Genomic DNA, 18,017 nt, shown 5'->3' with positions numbered 1-18,017 from the left:
GGGGGGGGGGGGGGGGGGGGGTGCAGAGTGATGGAGATCTGGGCTCCAACAATAGAGCAGAGAGGGAGCTGAACCATGGGGAATGTGAGGTTGATGAAAGATCAGGTAGAAAGTGCTACTAGCCAAGGTGACCAGTATTAGCACTCCCTTCTCACACGTCCGTGAGGCCTGCAGGAGGGCGTAGCTGGTTTAGATTTTACCCAGACTCACCTAGAAGCAAGTGGAGAAAGAGAGCATGTCTTGGGCTGGAAATATAGCAGGAAACAGGCTCCTAGGGATGCTCTGGCAGCTTGCAGGTGGACCTCAGCATCTGGCACTGCAGGTGAGTCCAGGACCATCTGGGAGGTTTTGCTTGGGATGTAATTGGCTCCTACTCATTTCCTCTCAGCCCATTTTCTTATCTTCTCTTGCCCTTTTCTGCTCAGAAAATCCGCTCTAAAGTAGAGCTGGAAGTGCGTGACCTCCCTGAGGAGTTGTCCTTATCCTTCAACGCCACCTGTCTCAACAACGAGGTCATCCCAGGCCTTAAGTCTTGTGTCGGACTCAAGATTGGAGACACGGTGAGGTGGGCTGGGCAGGGGCTGAGGCTGCAGCTCTGACCTTAGCCTGTGCCCCAGAGCGTCTGTGGGCACCCACCCCTTCCTTCCCTGTACCTTCTTTCTGAACGTCCTTACAAGTTAGATGTGATGGAGCTGCCAGCCTTTTCCTCTGAGGCTTCTGTTGCCTAACCCTTCTCTATCTGTGAAGTAACTTCACCATCAGGATTTTTAAAAACTTGCGTTTAGGTTACCTCTGTTTACGCACAGTTGATTGCAAATGAAAATATTTCTACCTTCAGCCCCTAACTGGTCTCCAGCCTCCCCTAAGGTAATGCCTTTCTTTGCTTCACAAGGTAAAACAGCAGTGTCATCTATAAATATTTATTGACCACCGACTTTGTGCCAGGCATTGTTCCAGCTGCTGAAGATTTGGCAGCAAACAGAATAGGCAAAAATAGCCACCCTTGGGCTTCCCTGGTGGTGCAGTGGTTGAGAGTCCGCCTGCCGATGCAGGGGACACGGGTTCGTGCCCCGGTCCGGGAAGATCCCACGTGCCGCGGAGCGGCTGGGCCCGTGAGCCATGGCCGCTGAGCCTGCGCGTCCGGAGCCTGTGCTCCGCAACGGGAGAGGCCACGACAGTGAGAGGCCCGTGTACCGCAAAAAAAAAAAAAAAAAAGCCACCCTCGAAATTAACACAACATTTAAAATCAATTATACCCCAATAAAAATTAAAAGGAAAAAAAAAATAAACACATACACACACAAAATACCCACCCTCCTGGAGCGTCAGAATGCAAATGTTCATTTTGCCTCTCCAGTCCATCTATAGTTTTCCTTCCTTAGTGGCTGGTTCTTCTCTGCTTCTGCCTTAGGGGAGAGGGGTTGGTGAAAGGGGTGGAAAAAAAGAGGGGATATCTATAGCTATATCATCTATATCTGCATCATCTCTGTCTATATATCTGTTTCCATCCATCCATCTCTCTATCTTCCAGGCACATGTGCACACACCCTATGTAAAACATACTGGCCTGAAACATGTTTGATCGCATAAGTGATGAAATGTTTTCTGGAAATTGCACAGTAGACTCCGAGCCTGTGGTTGGCCACTGTGTGGTGTGAAATAGTGCTTTGTATATCTTGATGATATTACGTAATCAGTCCCGCTAGCTTATTTGGCCACGGCAGAGCGTTTGTAAGATCAAAGGTTCGTTTCTGCTTGAGCTGGTTTATTTTCACGTATGGAATTTTAGAAAAAAGCTATCTTGTGATTGTAAACCACGTCTACACCCAGCCAGATATGTCCCAACTGCACAACTATCCCCAGGCTCTTGCTTTGGCTTTGCAGACCGTGGTGGTGGGAAGGCTGAGGAACTCCAGCTTGCTGGGGGACAGGACACCCAGTTTGGGTATTCCTGGGCAGGGCAGGGAACAGCTTCTTTCCCTCCAGGGCTGGAGTATCAACAGGGTCCACCTGTGTCAGAATGCGATCTTACTTTCCATCCAGGTGAGCTTCAGCATTGAGGCCAAGGTGCGTGGCTGCCCCCAGGAGAAGGAGAAGTCCTTCACCATCAAGCCTGTGGGCTTCAAAGACAGCCTCACCGTCCAGGTCACCTTCGACTGTGACTGTGCCTGCCAGGCCCAGGCTGAGCCTCACAGCCACCACTGCAACAACGGCAACGGTACCTTTGAGTGTGGGGTGTGCCGCTGCGGGCCTGGCTGGCTGGGGTCCCAGTGTGAGTGCTCAGAAGAGGACTACCACCCCTCCCAGCAGGACGAGTGTAGCCCCCGGGAGGGCCAGCCCATCTGCAGCCAGCGGGGCGAGTGTCTCTGTGGCCAGTGCGTCTGCCATAGCAGTGACTTTGGCAAGATCATGGGCAAGTACTGCGAGTGTGATGACTTCTCCTGTGTCCGCTACAAGGGGGAGATGTGCTCAGGTGAGTAGAACTGCACACCCCTCCCGTCCTGGTACCCCCACACACTCACACATCTGCAGCCTCTGGAAATGGATGCAGGCCAGGGCTTGAGGTGGGCACAGGAAGGCCCGGGGCAGAGCGAGTAGATGGTGTGCCACTCCAATGGCAGGAAACAGAAGTGAGTTTCTCTTTAATCCTCTCAGCTCCCTCTGCCCTTGCTCGAGGGGCACAAGGAAGAGAAATGAGCATCTGCTTCCTGGGGCTTCTCTGCTAGAAGAGGGTGGGAAGACGTGGGGAAACTTGAAAGTGAAGATAGTTTTTTTTTTCTTTTCCTTCATCTGCCCTTCCGCTAGTATTTTGTCACTGGTTCCTAATCTTTTCGAGGATATGGACCAACCCCTTTTTAAGTTTAAAAACAATCACTGACTGATGGTAATTAAATTTTTAGTATATATAGGTTGGAAACTACATGGTGTCAGAATATGTAATGAAGTTAGTAACATTTATTTATTTTCAAACAATTATTTTACATGAATTTATTTTTTCATCACAAAAGACGTGGAAAATAGTAGTGTATATGCAAGATATTGGAGCGCATTTAATATGTCAGTATACTTAAGACAATGACTGGAAAATAGTGAGCTCTTATTAAATGTTGGTACTATTTTGTTATCACTGTTGATATACTATTACTTTTTGTACTCGAGATCGCTGTTGTCCAATATGGTGGTTATTTAAATTAAGAGTAAAGTCTAGGGCTTCCCTGGTGGCGCAGTGTTTGGGAGTCCGCCTGCCGATGCAGGGGACGCGGGTTCGTGCCCCGGTCCGGGAGGATCCCGCATGCTGTGGAGCGGCTGGGCCCGTGGGCCATGGCCGCTGAGCCTGTGCATCCGGAGCCTGTGCATCCAGAGCCTGTGCTCTGCAGCGGGAGAGGCCGCAACAGTGAGAGGCCCGCGTACAGAAAAAAAAAAAAAAAAGAGTAAAGTCTAAGTACATTTAAATCTAAATCAAATTCAATAAAAAAGAAAACATTTCATTTCTCTGTCGCTCAGGAGCCACATGTGGCTAGCGGCTGCCCTTTTGGACAGCACAGATGTTTATTGGATAGCGCTGCCATAGAGAGTCCCAGCCTGCAGATTGGGGGTTATGAATTTGAGTCCTTCTCCCTGCAGGGTACTGCGTTTTGTCCTTCTCATTACAAAATTCAGTAAAATCTTGAGGCCCACTGGTAATCTGAAGCTGGTTTCACCTTGCCCCAAAGCCCACTCCTGGGGTACTTCGCCAGCTAGAAGAAGTCCAGCCAATGTTAATGTAGTCTTTATCTGCAGACACACTGACAACACTCCCAGAGGCAGTTAGGCAGTCTGAGTTATTCCTGGGCACTGGGGATACATTTCTGCTGGGGTGTAGTCACTGTGGCTTAATCCCTCTTGTGAGAGATAGATTGGAGATATTTGCAAATTGGTTGGGACTGGTTTGTGGGTGTCTTGTGTGGCCAATCAAAGAGAGATTATAATCGGCTTCTGGGGTGATCAAATCCATGACCCAGATTGGCTTCACTTGCATGGGGGCTCTAACCAGCTGAGCTAATTTACCCAGATGTTCACTTTAACATCAGCCCTTCAGAAAGCCTGACGAGGAATATAAATGTGTGTCATGCTAAAGCATGCCCAAGTAACACAAAAATGGCTCCTATTTATTATCTACAACATTGTTTCCTTTACTCATTTTTTTAAATTAATCTTTATTGGAGTATGGTTGCTTTACAATGTTGTGTTAGCCTCCACTGCACAACAAAATGAGTCAGCCACACACACAGATAGCCCCTCCCTTTTGGACTCCCTCCCATTTAGGTCACCACAGTGCATTAGGTAGAGCTCCCTGTGCTATACAGTTGTTTCCTTTACTCATGCCAACAAAATTCGAGAGAGAGATTGGAGAAAAATGGTATCAGAGAGATTATGGGAAAGAGAGATCAGGTACACACAGATCAATCTGAATTAGGGTGTGAGGCAGAAATTTCAGTTCCTTCTGATATTTAATAGTATTTACATCATATTCTAGTTTCCAAGGGAATGGTTAAGTTTGACATGGGAGACCCATGAGGAGAAGTGTGGGGTTGAGGGGAAGAGCGTTACCCTAGGAGAGGCCTACGCATAGCCTACGGGGGCACCAGGGATGGAGGGAGGTCCTCTGCTCCTCTGTGGCCTGATTGTTCCTGGTCTGATTGAGGCATGTGGGAGGGACCCCGGCCAGAGTGTGTTTCCTTTGGCTGCCGGCCACCCTGAAGCCACAAAACAAAGCTGCCGGGGTCAGCAGCGCTGGTTCCTGCCTCCCAGCAGTGCAAGAACAGCCCGTCCTCAGCGTGCTCCTGCCAATTACACGAGGGAACCCCGGACAGCCGCTGCAGCTTCTCAGAGGCCTCGCTCTCCCTTCCTGCCAGGGTGTTGGGTGCCTGCTGGCCTCAGGTCTGGACCCTGTGGTGCCATCATCACATTCTCCATTGACAGATAGTCAGGAACACATGCTCCTTGAGCACCTGCTCTGTACCAGGCACTCGGTCCATATGGATGAACGGGGCTCATGCATGATTCCTGACCTGGCCAGGCTTATAGCCCAGCTCACCATTGTCCCTGACCAGAGCTGCTGGCCTGGTCTGTTTTTTGTTTTTCTTTTGCGGTACGCGGGCCTCTCACTGTTGCGGCCTCTCCCGTCGCGGAGCACAGGCTCCGGATGCGCAGGCTCAGCGGCCATGGCTCACGGACCCAGCCGCTCCACGGCATGTGGGATCCTCCCGGACCGGGGCACGAACCCATGTCCCCTGCACCGGCAGGCGGACCCTCAACCACTGCGCCACCAGGGAAGCCCTGGTCTGTTCTTTGCTCAAGCAGGGGCTCATGAGACAGGAGCACTATGCCTCGGCCATTGTTTCAGCCCCTGGACGTCCCTGTCCTCTCCTCCCCACCGGAGGCATGGTCTTCGTGGTCACACGGTTTCAGCACCCCTCAAACGTCAGGGCGTGCGTCCTTGTCGTCAAGGAACTCTTCCACCTGCCACATCCACGAACATAGGTTGATCGGGCACCCACGTGAGCCAGGTTCTGTGCTGTTGCCGTAGTGTTGTGGGATAAAGAGGCATGAAAAAGACAGTTTTGCTGTCCATTAACTTACTTAAGGAGAATTCACAGCACGAGGCAGAACCTCCCAGATCCTGGAAGTGGGTGTTATGGGAGTCCTCCGGAGAGAGACTCACTGTGGACAGGGGAGGCCTGGGCGGCTTCATGGAGGAGGTGGGAAGTCAGAGGAAGGGCTGGCTTATAAAGGAGGGCGGTGGAGTGAGGCATCAGCCCAGAAGGTCAAGCTATATAAGGAGAGTGACTTCATTCCTTCTGACCTGGAACACCGGCCCCTCCCTTTCCTCCTCCCTCCCTCTTCTTTCTTACACTTTCTCTTCATTTCCCACCCTCCTCCCCTGACTTTCCTGTGAACCCGTCTTGCTGGAGGGGTGCCAGTCCTGTGACATTACCACACTGTGGCTTCCTTTTAAGGGTTGACCCTGCCGGGGCCTTGGAGTCAGCCTAGTGGCACTGGCCTGCCACTTCCACTCCCAACCTCACTCCCTGGCTGGCCTGCACAAGTCTTCTCAAAGATGGCTTTGTTTAGCCTCACAAAGGAAACACTATGGGACAAGCGTTTCAGAGGAGACTGAGGCCTCTGAGTGCTGCCAGGCCGCTGTGATGTCTTTTCCCTATCTGGGAAGTGTGGCCAGAAGCTGGGTGTAGTGGACACTGTGGGGTCCCACTCTGCTGGCTGGCCCACCCATCCCCCAGCTGCTGGTAGGGCTACTGATAATACCTCACAGCTGCCCCTTCTCTGGAGAATTATATTCAGCTGACAGGACCTGGATCGCTCTCAGAGCTTGGCTAATGACTGACAGACAGTGGGGATACACAAAGCCAATCCCTTTGCCTCGAGGTTATTGTGGTACCGTTCATGTTCCTGAGCCCACCGTGGGATCAGGCTGCGGGGAGTCTCCGGATGAGACCGCATTCCTGCCAGCCTTTGCCTCCTGCCCTGTCCTGCGTCCCTCCTTCCCTTCTGCTTCCCCAGTAAGTCACTGGAACAAGAATCCTCACCACAAGCTATACTGCTAGGGAACCCAACCTCACAATGCAGTCTTTCTTCTTTCTCTACCCTTCTGCCAACCCGGTAGCTCTACTCTCTAGATGTCCCTGGCAGCTGGGACAGATGAGGTTGTATTTCCCTTCCTTCTTGGGAAGCGGACACACACACAGTGAAGGTGTGTCTGAGTCTTGAATGCCGGTGTGGTTCCTAGAGGATTATGCCGGTATCACTCATCCTTTAGTGGGTGATACCCATCCAGAGGGACCCATAGTGGCCAAGGGACATTTATCAGACCCACTGGGGTCACCGGGGACAGGGCTGCCAGCTAGTTGCTATTTGAGCTTGGCTGTGTACCACCCTCTCCTCCACCATCTTGGGGCCCATCTGCTCACACAGTGGCATGGTTTTCAGACCAATTCAGGTTACTTCCCCCTTGCTCCCTGCCTTTCCTCTGATTAACAATCAGATTTCTATTGTTCACCCACTTCTTCCTGATTCAGAATCCTGCAGAATGAGTCACCTTTCTGTAGGGTTTAGGAGCCAAGTTTACCAATATTCATTGGTAAATGAATATTAGGGGAATATAGTGTTGAGAGTTAATGCCTACATTTAAGCCGTCCAACCCCCCACCCTAGTCTCTCTGTCCCGTTCCTATACTCATGTAGGAAAGTGAATAGGTCTTTCCTACTAGGGCTGACAGCTCTTTGCAATACTATGATAATACAACCCAGGGCACATGTTGGTGGAGGTTTGTGTGAATTTCCAGGAATTTAACTAGAATGTAAGCTCCATGATGATGGTAGGGACCTTGCATGTCTTGTTCACTGCTGAGTCTCCAGTGCGCAGGTTGTGGTATGAGCTCAGTAAATATTTGTTGAATGGATGGATAAATAAACATTAATGGCATGCCTACTTTGTACCAGGTGTTATGCTAATCACTATTGTTGGAAAAATGAATATGATATGTGCTCCCCCATCAGGGAGCTCACAATCCAGAAAGAGAAACAGACAAGCAAGCAAATGGGTTGAACATCAGGGTTGAAATAGAGGTATTTATAAGTGCTGGGAGAGCACATGGACAGACAGTTGCTTTGGCCTGGGGAGGTCAGGAAAAGTTACGGAGGGAAAGGAACATTTGGGTTGGGCTTTAAAGGGTGAGTAGGAGTTTGGTAGTGGTCACAGGATGAAAGGGCATCTAGGCAGAGGGAACAGGATGCAGAGAAGCATGAGGCTATGAGGACTGTAGAAGATGACTAACGGCTCAGTGTGGGGGTGAAAGTGTGGCAATGTGAGGAGGGGTAAAGCCAGGATGCTGTCCTGGGGTGGGGCCTCACTGGCTGGTCTGCCCCTTTGGGCTGTGTGTTTTCAGGCCATGGCCAGTGCAGCTGTGGGGACTGCCTGTGTGACTCCGACTGGACCGGCTACTACTGCAACTGTACCACACGCACGGACACCTGCATGTCCAGCAATGGGCTGCTGTGCAGCGGGCGGGGCAAGTGTGAATGCGGCAGCTGCGTCTGCATCCAGCCGGGCTCCTACGGGGACACCTGTGAGAAGTGTCCCACCTGCCCTGATGCCTGCACCTTTAAGAAGTGAGTGAATTGGAGAGAGTTGAGTGTCTGGGGGTCCCCCAGACTGTGCAGGTTCTCTCTTACTCACCAAAGCTTTAGGGAGAGGAGTCTGTTACAGCAAATGACTAGCTTTCCTCTTTCCATTGAAAACTTGGGGAAAAACTGGAGGTAGAGCCAAGCGTGAAGGGGACAGAGTAGTACCAGCTGGACTGCTGTTGGAGAAACCTCTCTTTTAGGCTGGATCCTGAATCCCTGAGTTGGGAGGAAGGCTAAACCAGGTGACTCCTGGGGAGTGTTCCGGTGCTCATGTTCTGATTCTGTGCGGGATGTGGGGCTGGGGTTACGGAGGACACTATGTGAAACAGGAGAAGTTCACCGCGGCAAATGACGCCTCATCTGGGCGTCAGAGGAAGTCCCTGCTAGCCCAGGCCTGTGGCGCTGCTGTTTCTCTTACTACTTTAAGCAGAGCTGGATTCATGGGCGTGCAACCTGCACATTTGTACAGAGCCCCGTGCTTGGAAGGGCTCTACGCTTCGTTTAATGTTCTGCTGTCACTGTTTTGAAATTCCTACTAAGTTTTGAATAAGGAACCTGACATTTTCATTTTGCACCGGGCCCCCAAATTTTGAGACCATTTCTGACTTTAAGGCTCCCAGAAGTGGCGTAGGGTTCACCCTCCTGTCACAGTCTTGGATGGGACATAAAGAAGTTTAATGAAGTTACCTGGCCTTACGTATAGGTGAGGAGGGCACTCCCACCCCGAACTCCAGACGTGACTATCTGGGACCCTAGGATTGTCTTACAAATGTTGTTGTTTGTGTTTGTTTTCTGGGGTGGAACAGTTTTCCTGGTGTATGGCAGGCAGAGCCAGACTGAAACACATTGAGGTTTGTTCTTTCCCTGCCTTCATGCCTATGTCCTCTCTCCTTTAGGGAGTGTGTGGAGTGTAAGAAGTTTAACCGAGGAGCCCTGTACGAGGAGAATACCTGCAGCCGTTACTGTCGTGATGAGATTGAGCCTGTGAAGGAGCTTAGTAAGTTCGGCATGTCATACAGCTGCACACACCCACGTTCTAAATTTTTCCGATCTAATCCCATAACCTATCCAAGTCTCATCTGTAAAACGGAAGAGTAATTCCTACCTCAAAGGCATGTTGTGCAGGCCTGATGTACAGTAGGCACTTAAAAGCTGGCTTTCTTGAGAGTCCTCCTGCATCTTTACTTACCTGTTCAGCAGTCCCTTCCCCTTCTGCTTCCCAGAGCCCACGGGCTCAGCAAAATCCTGCAAATACCCTTTAAAGTATGTCTAAATCAGGCAACCCTAACTTTACCACCCCAAGGAAAGGAAGATAATGTACCCCATTTTACAGATGAAGAAACTGAGGCACAGAGTGAGGAAGTGGTTACCCATGATAATCTTAGCTTAGTAGGCTAGTAATCATTTACGAAGTTTATCTAACTCAGAGTGTTAAGCAATGCCCAGGCATACAGCTTTGCTGGTTTATAGGGAAACCTTCGCCCTTATGGATTTGTAGCCAAAATCATTAGCCTGAAGCCCTTTTGGCTCTCCAGAGCCCCTCCTGGAGTAAGACAGATAGAAACATGATGGAGAACAAAACTCTTGCCTGCAATTATTCTGGTTTGTATTTCATCTTGACTTAAAAGGAGATGATCTTTGCTGCTGTCACATACCTGACGTGGTTATCTGGGCCAGCTAGGCATTGGGTGGTGCCAGGAGGTGGCAATCTCTCTGGAGATGGTGATCTCCCATGAAGGCAGGAAACACATTTTCAGTGAGAGCCACAGTAAGACACAGCTAGCCAGCCAGCTTCTGGGTGGGGTGTTATGGGAAGGAGTTAGATCTCTGGACCCTTTGGCTACTATCAAAAGTGGGGCTGGAGTGAGGGTAGTGATTTGGGGATTGAGTTAAGAGACAGTTTTTCCTCTGGAGGAGACCAGGCTTCCTATGATTAGCTTAGATGGAACAGACTCTTGAGAAAAAAGATTTTTTTTTTTTTTTTTTTGATATGCGGACCTCTCACTGCTGCGGCCTCTCCCGTTGTGGAGCACAGGCTCTGGACGCGCAGGCTCAGTGGCCATGGCTCACGGGCCCAGCCGCTCTGCGGCGTGTGGGATCTTCCCGGACCGGGGTATGAACCCGCGTCCCCTGCATCGGCAGGCAGACTCTCAACCACTGCGCCACCAGGGAAGCCCAGAGATATTTTTATCATCTAGACCAGATGGGTATTCCAAGTTAGTCGATAAGTACCCCAGCCCCCCACCATGATAACCATAAAAATAAATGCTTCTTTGTATGGAATTTTATAACTCATACAAATTATAAAAGTATCTTTTCATGCACATTATCTTATTCTTCTCCCAACAACCTAGTAAAGTAGAACTTAGTACTATTGTTATCTTCATTTTGAGGATAAGGAAATTGAATCTGAAGAAAGTTAAGTAACTTGTCCAAGCAAATGAGTGGTGAGTTAAGATCAGAACTAAATCCTGAAATCCTTACTCTTTCCACTGTCCTGTAATACTACTGGCTTACTGAAGGCATATTGAGTTAAAGTCCGTAGGATGTACTTTGAGACTCATGCACTAGTCCTACTCCATCACTTATTTGCTGTGTGACCTTGGCACCTTTGCTTAATCTTGTAGGGGCATAGTGCAGCTGGTGGAGGGTAACCCATAGTTTCACAGTCAGAATAACAGGTTTTAGAATTAGAAGGGATGAAGCCAACAAAACATGATGGGAGTCAGAGAAGAGGAGATGTCTCTGGAGAGGAACGCTGGATTGGAAGCAGAAATAGAAGAAATATAAGGGCTGAGTAAACAAACTATTGAGAATCATTGAGCAAGTAGAGAAAGGAATGAGGGAAGGGCACGCCCACTGTGTGTTGGGTAGTTGACTTCATGCTGTTTGATTCTCAACCATCCCTGTGAGTGAGGGTATCTTTTCTTCGATTAGAAGAAGGGAGAGATTCGATGAGGTCAAGTAACTTAGCCAAGATCACATAGCCGGTAGGTGATAGAGCCAGGTTTTGAATCAGATCATGTAATGCTTTTATGTCATGTCCCTTGCAGAGGAAAGAATAAGAACCGAAAAGGGCCTGTGAGGGACAAAGTACATCAGCGAGGGTCATCCAGAGGCAATTGCCAGGCACCACAGCCCTCTCGAATCTAGGCATCTCGCCTGACGTCAGGCGTACGTGACATCCTGTCACCTGCTTTCCCAGACGTCCCATGACTGGCTTTGGAGGTGGCTCCATCTTTCCGGAATTGCCTTGTTTTTCATCCTCCCATCTTTCCCCCTCCCCCAGAGGACACTGGAAAGGATGCTGTGAATTGTACCTACAAGAATGAGGAGGACTGTGTCGTCAGATTCCAGTACTATGAAGACTCCAGTGGAAAGTCCATCCTGTATGTGGTAGAGGAGCCCGGTGAGTGAACCCTGAGGGTCCCAACCCTGCCCCGCAGGGAGAGGGAGACCAATATTAGGCGGTTATTTCCACCCATCACTACTCTTAAACAGAGGCAGCCAGGTTAAACCTGACCTTACAAGTGATAAGTCAGGGCCTGTTATCTGGGTGTGGGGGTATATAAATACAAATATTAGCAAGAACTTACTTGCTAATTTAGGAGATAGAAAAATAAGAAGGTGGGTCAGGAGAGGAAGAAGGGAGGTATGGAGCTCATCAAGGAACAGAGTATATATAGCATGGCGTTTTTTGAGGTTGATAATGTTAGGAAGTAAGGAATTTCAATTCTAGCACTTTCCAGCACAAGGCATCTGCTCTTCTAAAAGTTAAATGGTTGCCAAGAGCAACCTGCTTGCTGCTTCAGAGGAAGGCCTGAGGTTTGAGGGCAAGCTGCCCCTGCCAGCTTCACCACAGGATGTGGTTAAGTGCTTGAGGCACCGGCCCAAGGCTGCCTTGGACGCTGAAAAGTTACCTCTTGTTCTCAAGACCCTCTGGAAGCAGGGGAGCTCATCCCGTCATACACAGACCCACCACGGATTTGTCACCATCCAGCATGGTAGATTTGCTTGCTTGCCCTTATTTCCTTCATCTCCTTTCTTTCCCTTAAACAACGGACTAAGTAATGAATCATTTGACAATATTTTTGAGTACTTATTATATATCAGGCAGTGGGCTAGGTGCTGGGGTTATAACAGTAAATAAGGCAGATGTGGTACTCACAGACCATGGGGGAGAGAGGCATGTAAATCGGTAATGACACTGCAGAGGGATAAAGGCTACAGTGTGGAGGGCGTTGGGGATGGGAGGGGTGGACAAGAACTTTCAGGAGTGAAGGAACAATTTCTGAAGGCAGAGGGTAAATCAGTCGGTCGCTGGACATTCTTTACAGCCATAGGAGTTTCTTCAAATCATCCTTTAGACCAGGGGCCAGCAAACTTTTTCTGTAAAGGGCCAGATATTAAATATTTTAGGCTTTGTGGGCCAGGTGGTTTCTGCCGTGACTACTCAACTCTGACACAGTAGCAGGAAAGCAGCCATAGACTATATGCAAATGAAGGGGTCTGACTGCGTTTACAGAAACAGGTGGCCAGCCGCATTTGGCTTACTGGGCCGTCGTTTGCCGGCCCCTGCTTTAGGGCAGTGGTTCTCAAACTTTTGTATGTTCCCTTGTTAAAAAATCCAGAGTCCTGAGCCCTGTCTTACTTCCACAGGCCTATGCCTCTGTGTCCTTTATTAATGCTCCTGGTAATTGTGACATATTCCCCAATGTTTGAATGCCTCTGCTTTAGATATATCACATCCCCGGATGAGCCATCTCAGACCTCCTCCAGCCTCCATTCCGATGACTAGATTTGGTGACCTGTTTGATTCTCACAGCAGCTGTGCTTCCCTTTAGATGGGCCTTCATCACACTATCAAATTGCTTCTTTTTTTTTTATTGGAGTATAATTGCTTTACAGTGGTGTGTTAGTTCTGCTTTATAACGAAGTGAATCAGTTATACATATACGTATGTTCCCATATCTCTTCCCTCTTGCGTCTCCCTCCCTTCCACCCTCCCTATCCCACCCCTCTAGGTGGTCACAAAGCACTGAGCTGATCTCCCTGTGCTATGCGGCTGCTTCCCACTAGCTAACTATTTTACATTTGGTAGTGTATATATGTCCATGCCACTCTCTCACTTTGTCACAGCTTACCCTTCTCCCTCCCCGTATCCTCAAGTCCATTCTCTAGTAGGTCTGTGTCTTTATTTCTGACTTACCCTTAGGTTCTTCTTCATGACAGTTTTTTTTCCTTAAATTCCATGTATATGTGTTAGCATACGGTATTTGTCTTTCTCTTTCTGACTTACTTCACTCTGTATGACAGACTCTAGGTCCATCCACCTCATTACAAATAGCTCAATTTCATTTCTTTTTATGGCTGAGTAGTATTCCGTTGTATGTATGTGCCACATCTTCTTTATCCATTCATCTGTCGATGGACACTTAGGTTGCTTCCATGTCCTGGCTATTGTAAATAGAGCTGCAATGAACATTGTGGTACATGACTTTTTGAATTATGGTTTTCTCAGGGTATATGCCCAGTAGTGGGATTGCTGGGTCGTATGGTAGTTCTATTTGTAGTTTTTAAAGGAACTTCCATACTGTTCTCCATAGTGGCTGTCTCCCTCAGCTGACCATAAGTTCCATGAACACAGGAATGGTGTCTGTCTTATCTACTGTTATATCCCCATACTTGGCTCAGTCATTTACAGAGAAGATACTTAAGAAGAAGTATCTTCAGAGAAGATACACAGTTTTTGAATGAATTAATAGGACTGATTATTCCTAGGAGACAGACAGACTTAATATCTGTTGGCAGAATTTTAGCTGCTTAAAGAAGGGAGGGGTTGAAGCTGGGAAGAGGGCTACATCTATGTCACCCAGGGTGTTGCTGTCCCCGTGGGTAGAGGAAAGCATGGGGTCCCCATTTGTGATATTGTTCATCAGCCTTTCCAGAACTCTCATCCTTTATAAGGGAGAAGGAAGGTAAGGAAAGGGCATCACCTTAGTTTTATTTTGTGACTCAGGGAAGGCTGGCCTGGGGAAGTGGAGAGGGAGGAGTCTGGGTATATCTCTCTGGGGGAGCAGATGTAGGTTAGTTTGGCCATGACTTCCTCACACTTTCCCATCCACCTGTGCTAACACATTAAATGGATTTTCCCACACCCTCCCGATCTGTACCATTGTCCCTTCTCCTTACAGAAGGGCAGTGTGTTCCTGCTTTGGGGTTTAACATTACTTCATCTCTTTGTTATAACAATCCGGCTGGTGCTCTTGCTGTATCACTTACCAAATCATTTGACCTGGTATTCTGAGACTGGAATCTACTTCCTGGAGTTGTGGGGAATGAAGATGATGATAACTGGGATGGTAACACATAACTAGTTAACAGAGTGGAGGGTAACCTTTTAGGCTTACTGCCAGTAGACCCCTTCCTCCACATTAGGAGATGGGACCCTAGACCTACGTTTCCTACCTTGTAGTCCTGGAATTCCAAGTTCTGCCTCTCCTCTCACCCCAACCTCCAATCATTTTCAGGGTCTCTGGCTTTTAGTAGAAGGTAGCGTCTGAGGCCCTGAGTGTAGGAGGAGATTATTCTCATTCTCTTCCCTAACTCATGTCCTTGCATATGTCCTTTTTGAAGGGCTGAGCCACTGCAGGGCAGTGAAGAGGGCACCACCAGAGTTTGGCGTTGGCCAAGTGCTGTTCAGCCCTCAGGTTATGAGCTCCCCCGAGCTGAGCCCTCATCACTTCCAGATAGTGTTGCCTGATAAAGTATAATATGTCCCATGCAATATGTGGTACATACTTAAAAAGTTATTTGTTGTTTATCTGAAGTTCAAATTTAACTGGACTTCCTGTACTTTTGTCTGTCAAGTCTGCTAACCCTACCCTGTCTTCCCTGACCTTGGGTCATCACCCACCATGGGTCATCGTCACTGTGGCTGGGAGGGCTCTCCAGAGACCGCCTGATCTTGTGTCTGCTTCCAGGAAGCCTGCCATCCACCCCTCTCAGGACAGATGGTTAAGAGATTTAATTTTTCCCCTTAAGATCTGGCATTCTACCTGTCCTGCCTGTACTGATATGTAAAATTGAAGAGATTCCACTTTGAGGTTTGAGGGTCAGCCCTACCTCAGTCTACCAGAGAATTCGTAACTGCTTTTCCCAGAAGAACGGGGGCCCTTCACTCCTAAGACCTCGGACACTGGAACCTCACAGCCTCTCTCCAGACATTTCTTTCATTATAGACAGGTTGTAATTTGGTGGGATGGGTTGGGTAGTGTGTGGTGAGCATAGTGTATATGTTTAGAGAAGAAGGTGCGAAACAGTGGGGAAAGTAGGTGTGACTCCTTTCCAGGCCCATCAATACTCACATATACAAACACCTAATTACATAACACCTGAGAAGTTACCGGAGCGAGGTCACTCATCAGACGTCTGTGGTTGATGGGAAGCAGAGCTGTTCAGAGCATACTCATCTTGGCCCTCAGAGGGGTGATGTACCTCTGTTTATGTTGGTTGTTGACTGGGATTGAACAGGAAGTCGGTTCTCAACAGGGGGGTTTTGGATGACTAAATATTTTGGGAACAAACCCAAAATATTGTCTTGGCTGGCAGGCCTCCTAGTCTCAAAGTATGCTAAAATTGTCATTGGTTCCCAGCCCTCAGGGATGTTAGATATCTGAACCAGGGCAGCTAACTCAAATGCCTACAGGAGCTGGGTAAGTAAATTAGGGAAAACAGCCACGTGTAACAGGGGCACCAGTAATAATGGTAGCTGATATTTATCGAGCACTGGCTCTGCCAGGCACTGTTCTGAGTTCTTTCAATATATTTAACTTAATTATTCCTCATAATAAAGGTTTGAAGTCAGGGCTATTACTGTTAGAGATGGAGAAATGGGAAACAGGCACCAGAAAGGTTAAATAATTTATCAAAGGTCACATAACAGAGTAAGTGGAAAGCCAGGATTCACACCCAGGCAGTCTGGCTCCAAAGCCCACAGTGGCACAGACTCAATGACAAGTCACACTTTGCCTCTGTTTAGTGGAGAAAAGAGGGAGTAGTGAGGAGTCTGGCAAACTAAAAAACGTGTCCCATCTAAAAGGGGCAGCAGCTCCTCAGCCCTAGCCATTTACAACCCTATAAAAATATAGGTTCAGTGGTTCTAGGTCTTTTGACTTTTTTTTTAAAAAGAGAAGAAGAAGAATCTGAAATTCTAAGGGAAGAATCTCCTGATTATTCAGTGTTGCCCACAAAATCAAATTTTTTTTTTTTTTTTTTTTTTAAAAAATCAAATTTTTAATAAACAACTGTGTGGGTCTTCCCTGGTGGTGCAGGGGTTGAGAATCCGCCTGCCAATGCAGGGGACACGGGTTCAACACCTGGTCCGGGAGGATCCCACATGCCGCGGAGCAACTAAGTCCATGCGCCACAACTACTGAGCCTGCACTCTCGAGTCCGTGTGCCACAACAAGAGAAGCCACTGCAATGAGAAGTCCGCGCGCCGCAGCGAAGAGTAGTCCCCGCTTGCGCAACTGGAGAAAGCCCGCGCACAGCAACAAAGACCCCACGCAGCCAAAAATAAATAAATTTATTTTAAAAAACAAAAACCAATTGTGGGGACTCACACAGAGTAGGCTAGATTCCGCCTGTGGGTGACCAACTAACAACCTCTCATTTAAAACAATCAGGACAGATTATTGCTGCTCTAAAGCTTGTACCCCCCTCCTTTAAAAAATTAATTGGCTTATTTTATAAGTCCTGTTCCCTTTAGATAACGTTCTAGTGTGAGTTGGCCAAAAAGTTCGTTCGGGTTTTTATATCCTTGGCCAGAAAAACCCGAACGAACTTTTTGGCCAACGCAATACTTTTATTACTTTGTCAAGAAGATCTTATTTATAGCCAATTCGAATGATTCCTGTTCCATTGCCAACCACCCTGCTCTGTGCTCTCTCCTGACAGAGTGTCCCAAGGGCCCTGACATCCTGGTGGTCCTGCTGTCAGTGATGGGGGCCATTCTGCTCATCGGCCTTGCTACTCTGCTCATCTGGAAGCTCCTCATTACCATCCACGACCGGAAGGAGTTTGCTAAATTTGAGGAAGAGAGAGCCAGAGCCAAATGGGACACAGTAAGAGGCTGGGCTGAGCTGGGCATTTTCCTCAGTCGCTGGTTCAAGGGTCTCAAGAGGAAGCCGCAGATGCTTATTTAGGGTGGCCAGTGTCAGCCAGCACCATAGTTTCCCAGTTAGCCTCTGTTCTGGAAGTTGAGAGATGGTCTAACTGTCCTGTTGTCCGTATGCTTCTTGGAAACCACCTGATTCTCTACTGCGTCAGTGAGTACCAGCTGAGCCCAGGGAGGCCTCAGCTCTGCTCTGGACACTGCGAAGTGATGAAAAGGAAACTTATTCTCTGAGTGAGGAAGACAGGACGAGCTTGAGAATCCTACACTGAGGACATATAGTAATACATGATACACTACTGATGAAAGCATTAAACACAGACAGAGACAGATAATAACAACTAACATTTACTGAGGATTTACCAGGAACTGTTCTAGATGCTTTTTACGTATTAATTTATTTCATCTCTATAACAGCCCTATGTGGTAGGTAACATTATTATTCCCATTTTATAGCCCAAGAAACTGAGTATAGAGAAGTTAAGCAGCTTTCCTGATTGTGGGAGGGAATTAGGTTACGATAGGAATTATTTTGGGTCAGCCTCTTAAAAGTACGCTCCCTGAAGTTTATCCTGATTGAATCCAATCAAACAAGCATTTATGGAGAACCTTCTGTATACTTAAGTTTACTCTATTCTCCTTTGGCTCGTGTTCCACAT

At 48.1% G+C, this 18,017-nt stretch overlaps 1 protein-coding gene across 4 annotated transcripts in view; it reads left to right on the top strand.

Annotated features, from left to right (window-relative positions):
* The window catches only part of ITGB3 (integrin subunit beta 3), a 55,845-nt gene that overhangs the window by 30,272 nt on the left and 7,556 nt on the right, over positions 1 to 18,017 (top strand). For 3 of the 4 annotated variants that reach the window (XR_003005417.1, XM_024760878.1, XM_024760877.1), the window contains exons 9-14: positions 426 to 560; positions 2,044 to 2,473; positions 7,946 to 8,168; positions 9,080 to 9,180; positions 11,473 to 11,592; positions 17,142 to 17,308. Coding sequence is in view for 3 of the 4 variants with exons in the window: in XM_024760878.1 (XP_024616646.1) it covers positions 426 to 560; positions 2,044 to 2,473; positions 7,946 to 8,168; positions 9,080 to 9,180; positions 11,473 to 11,592; positions 17,142 to 17,308 (1,176 nt within the window). In the remaining variant the exon portion in view is untranslated. Of the gene's footprint in view, positions 1 to 425; positions 561 to 2,043; positions 2,474 to 7,945; positions 8,169 to 9,079; positions 9,181 to 11,472; positions 11,593 to 17,141; positions 17,390 to 18,017 lie in introns of those variants that run through there. The other variant, XM_024760876.1, reaches the window with a different exon arrangement.

Source organism: Neophocaena asiaeorientalis, unplaced genomic scaffold (genome assembly GCF_003031525.2).
Source record: "Neophocaena asiaeorientalis asiaeorientalis breed wild unplaced genomic scaffold, Neophocaena_asiaeorientalis_V1.1 scaffold30, whole genome shotgun sequence".
NCBI lineage: Eukaryota > Metazoa > Chordata > Mammalia > Artiodactyla > Phocoenidae > Neophocaena > Neophocaena asiaeorientalis.
The sequence above is the reverse complement of the archived record's forward strand: the minus strand, read 5'-3'. Positions and strand labels throughout refer to the sequence as shown.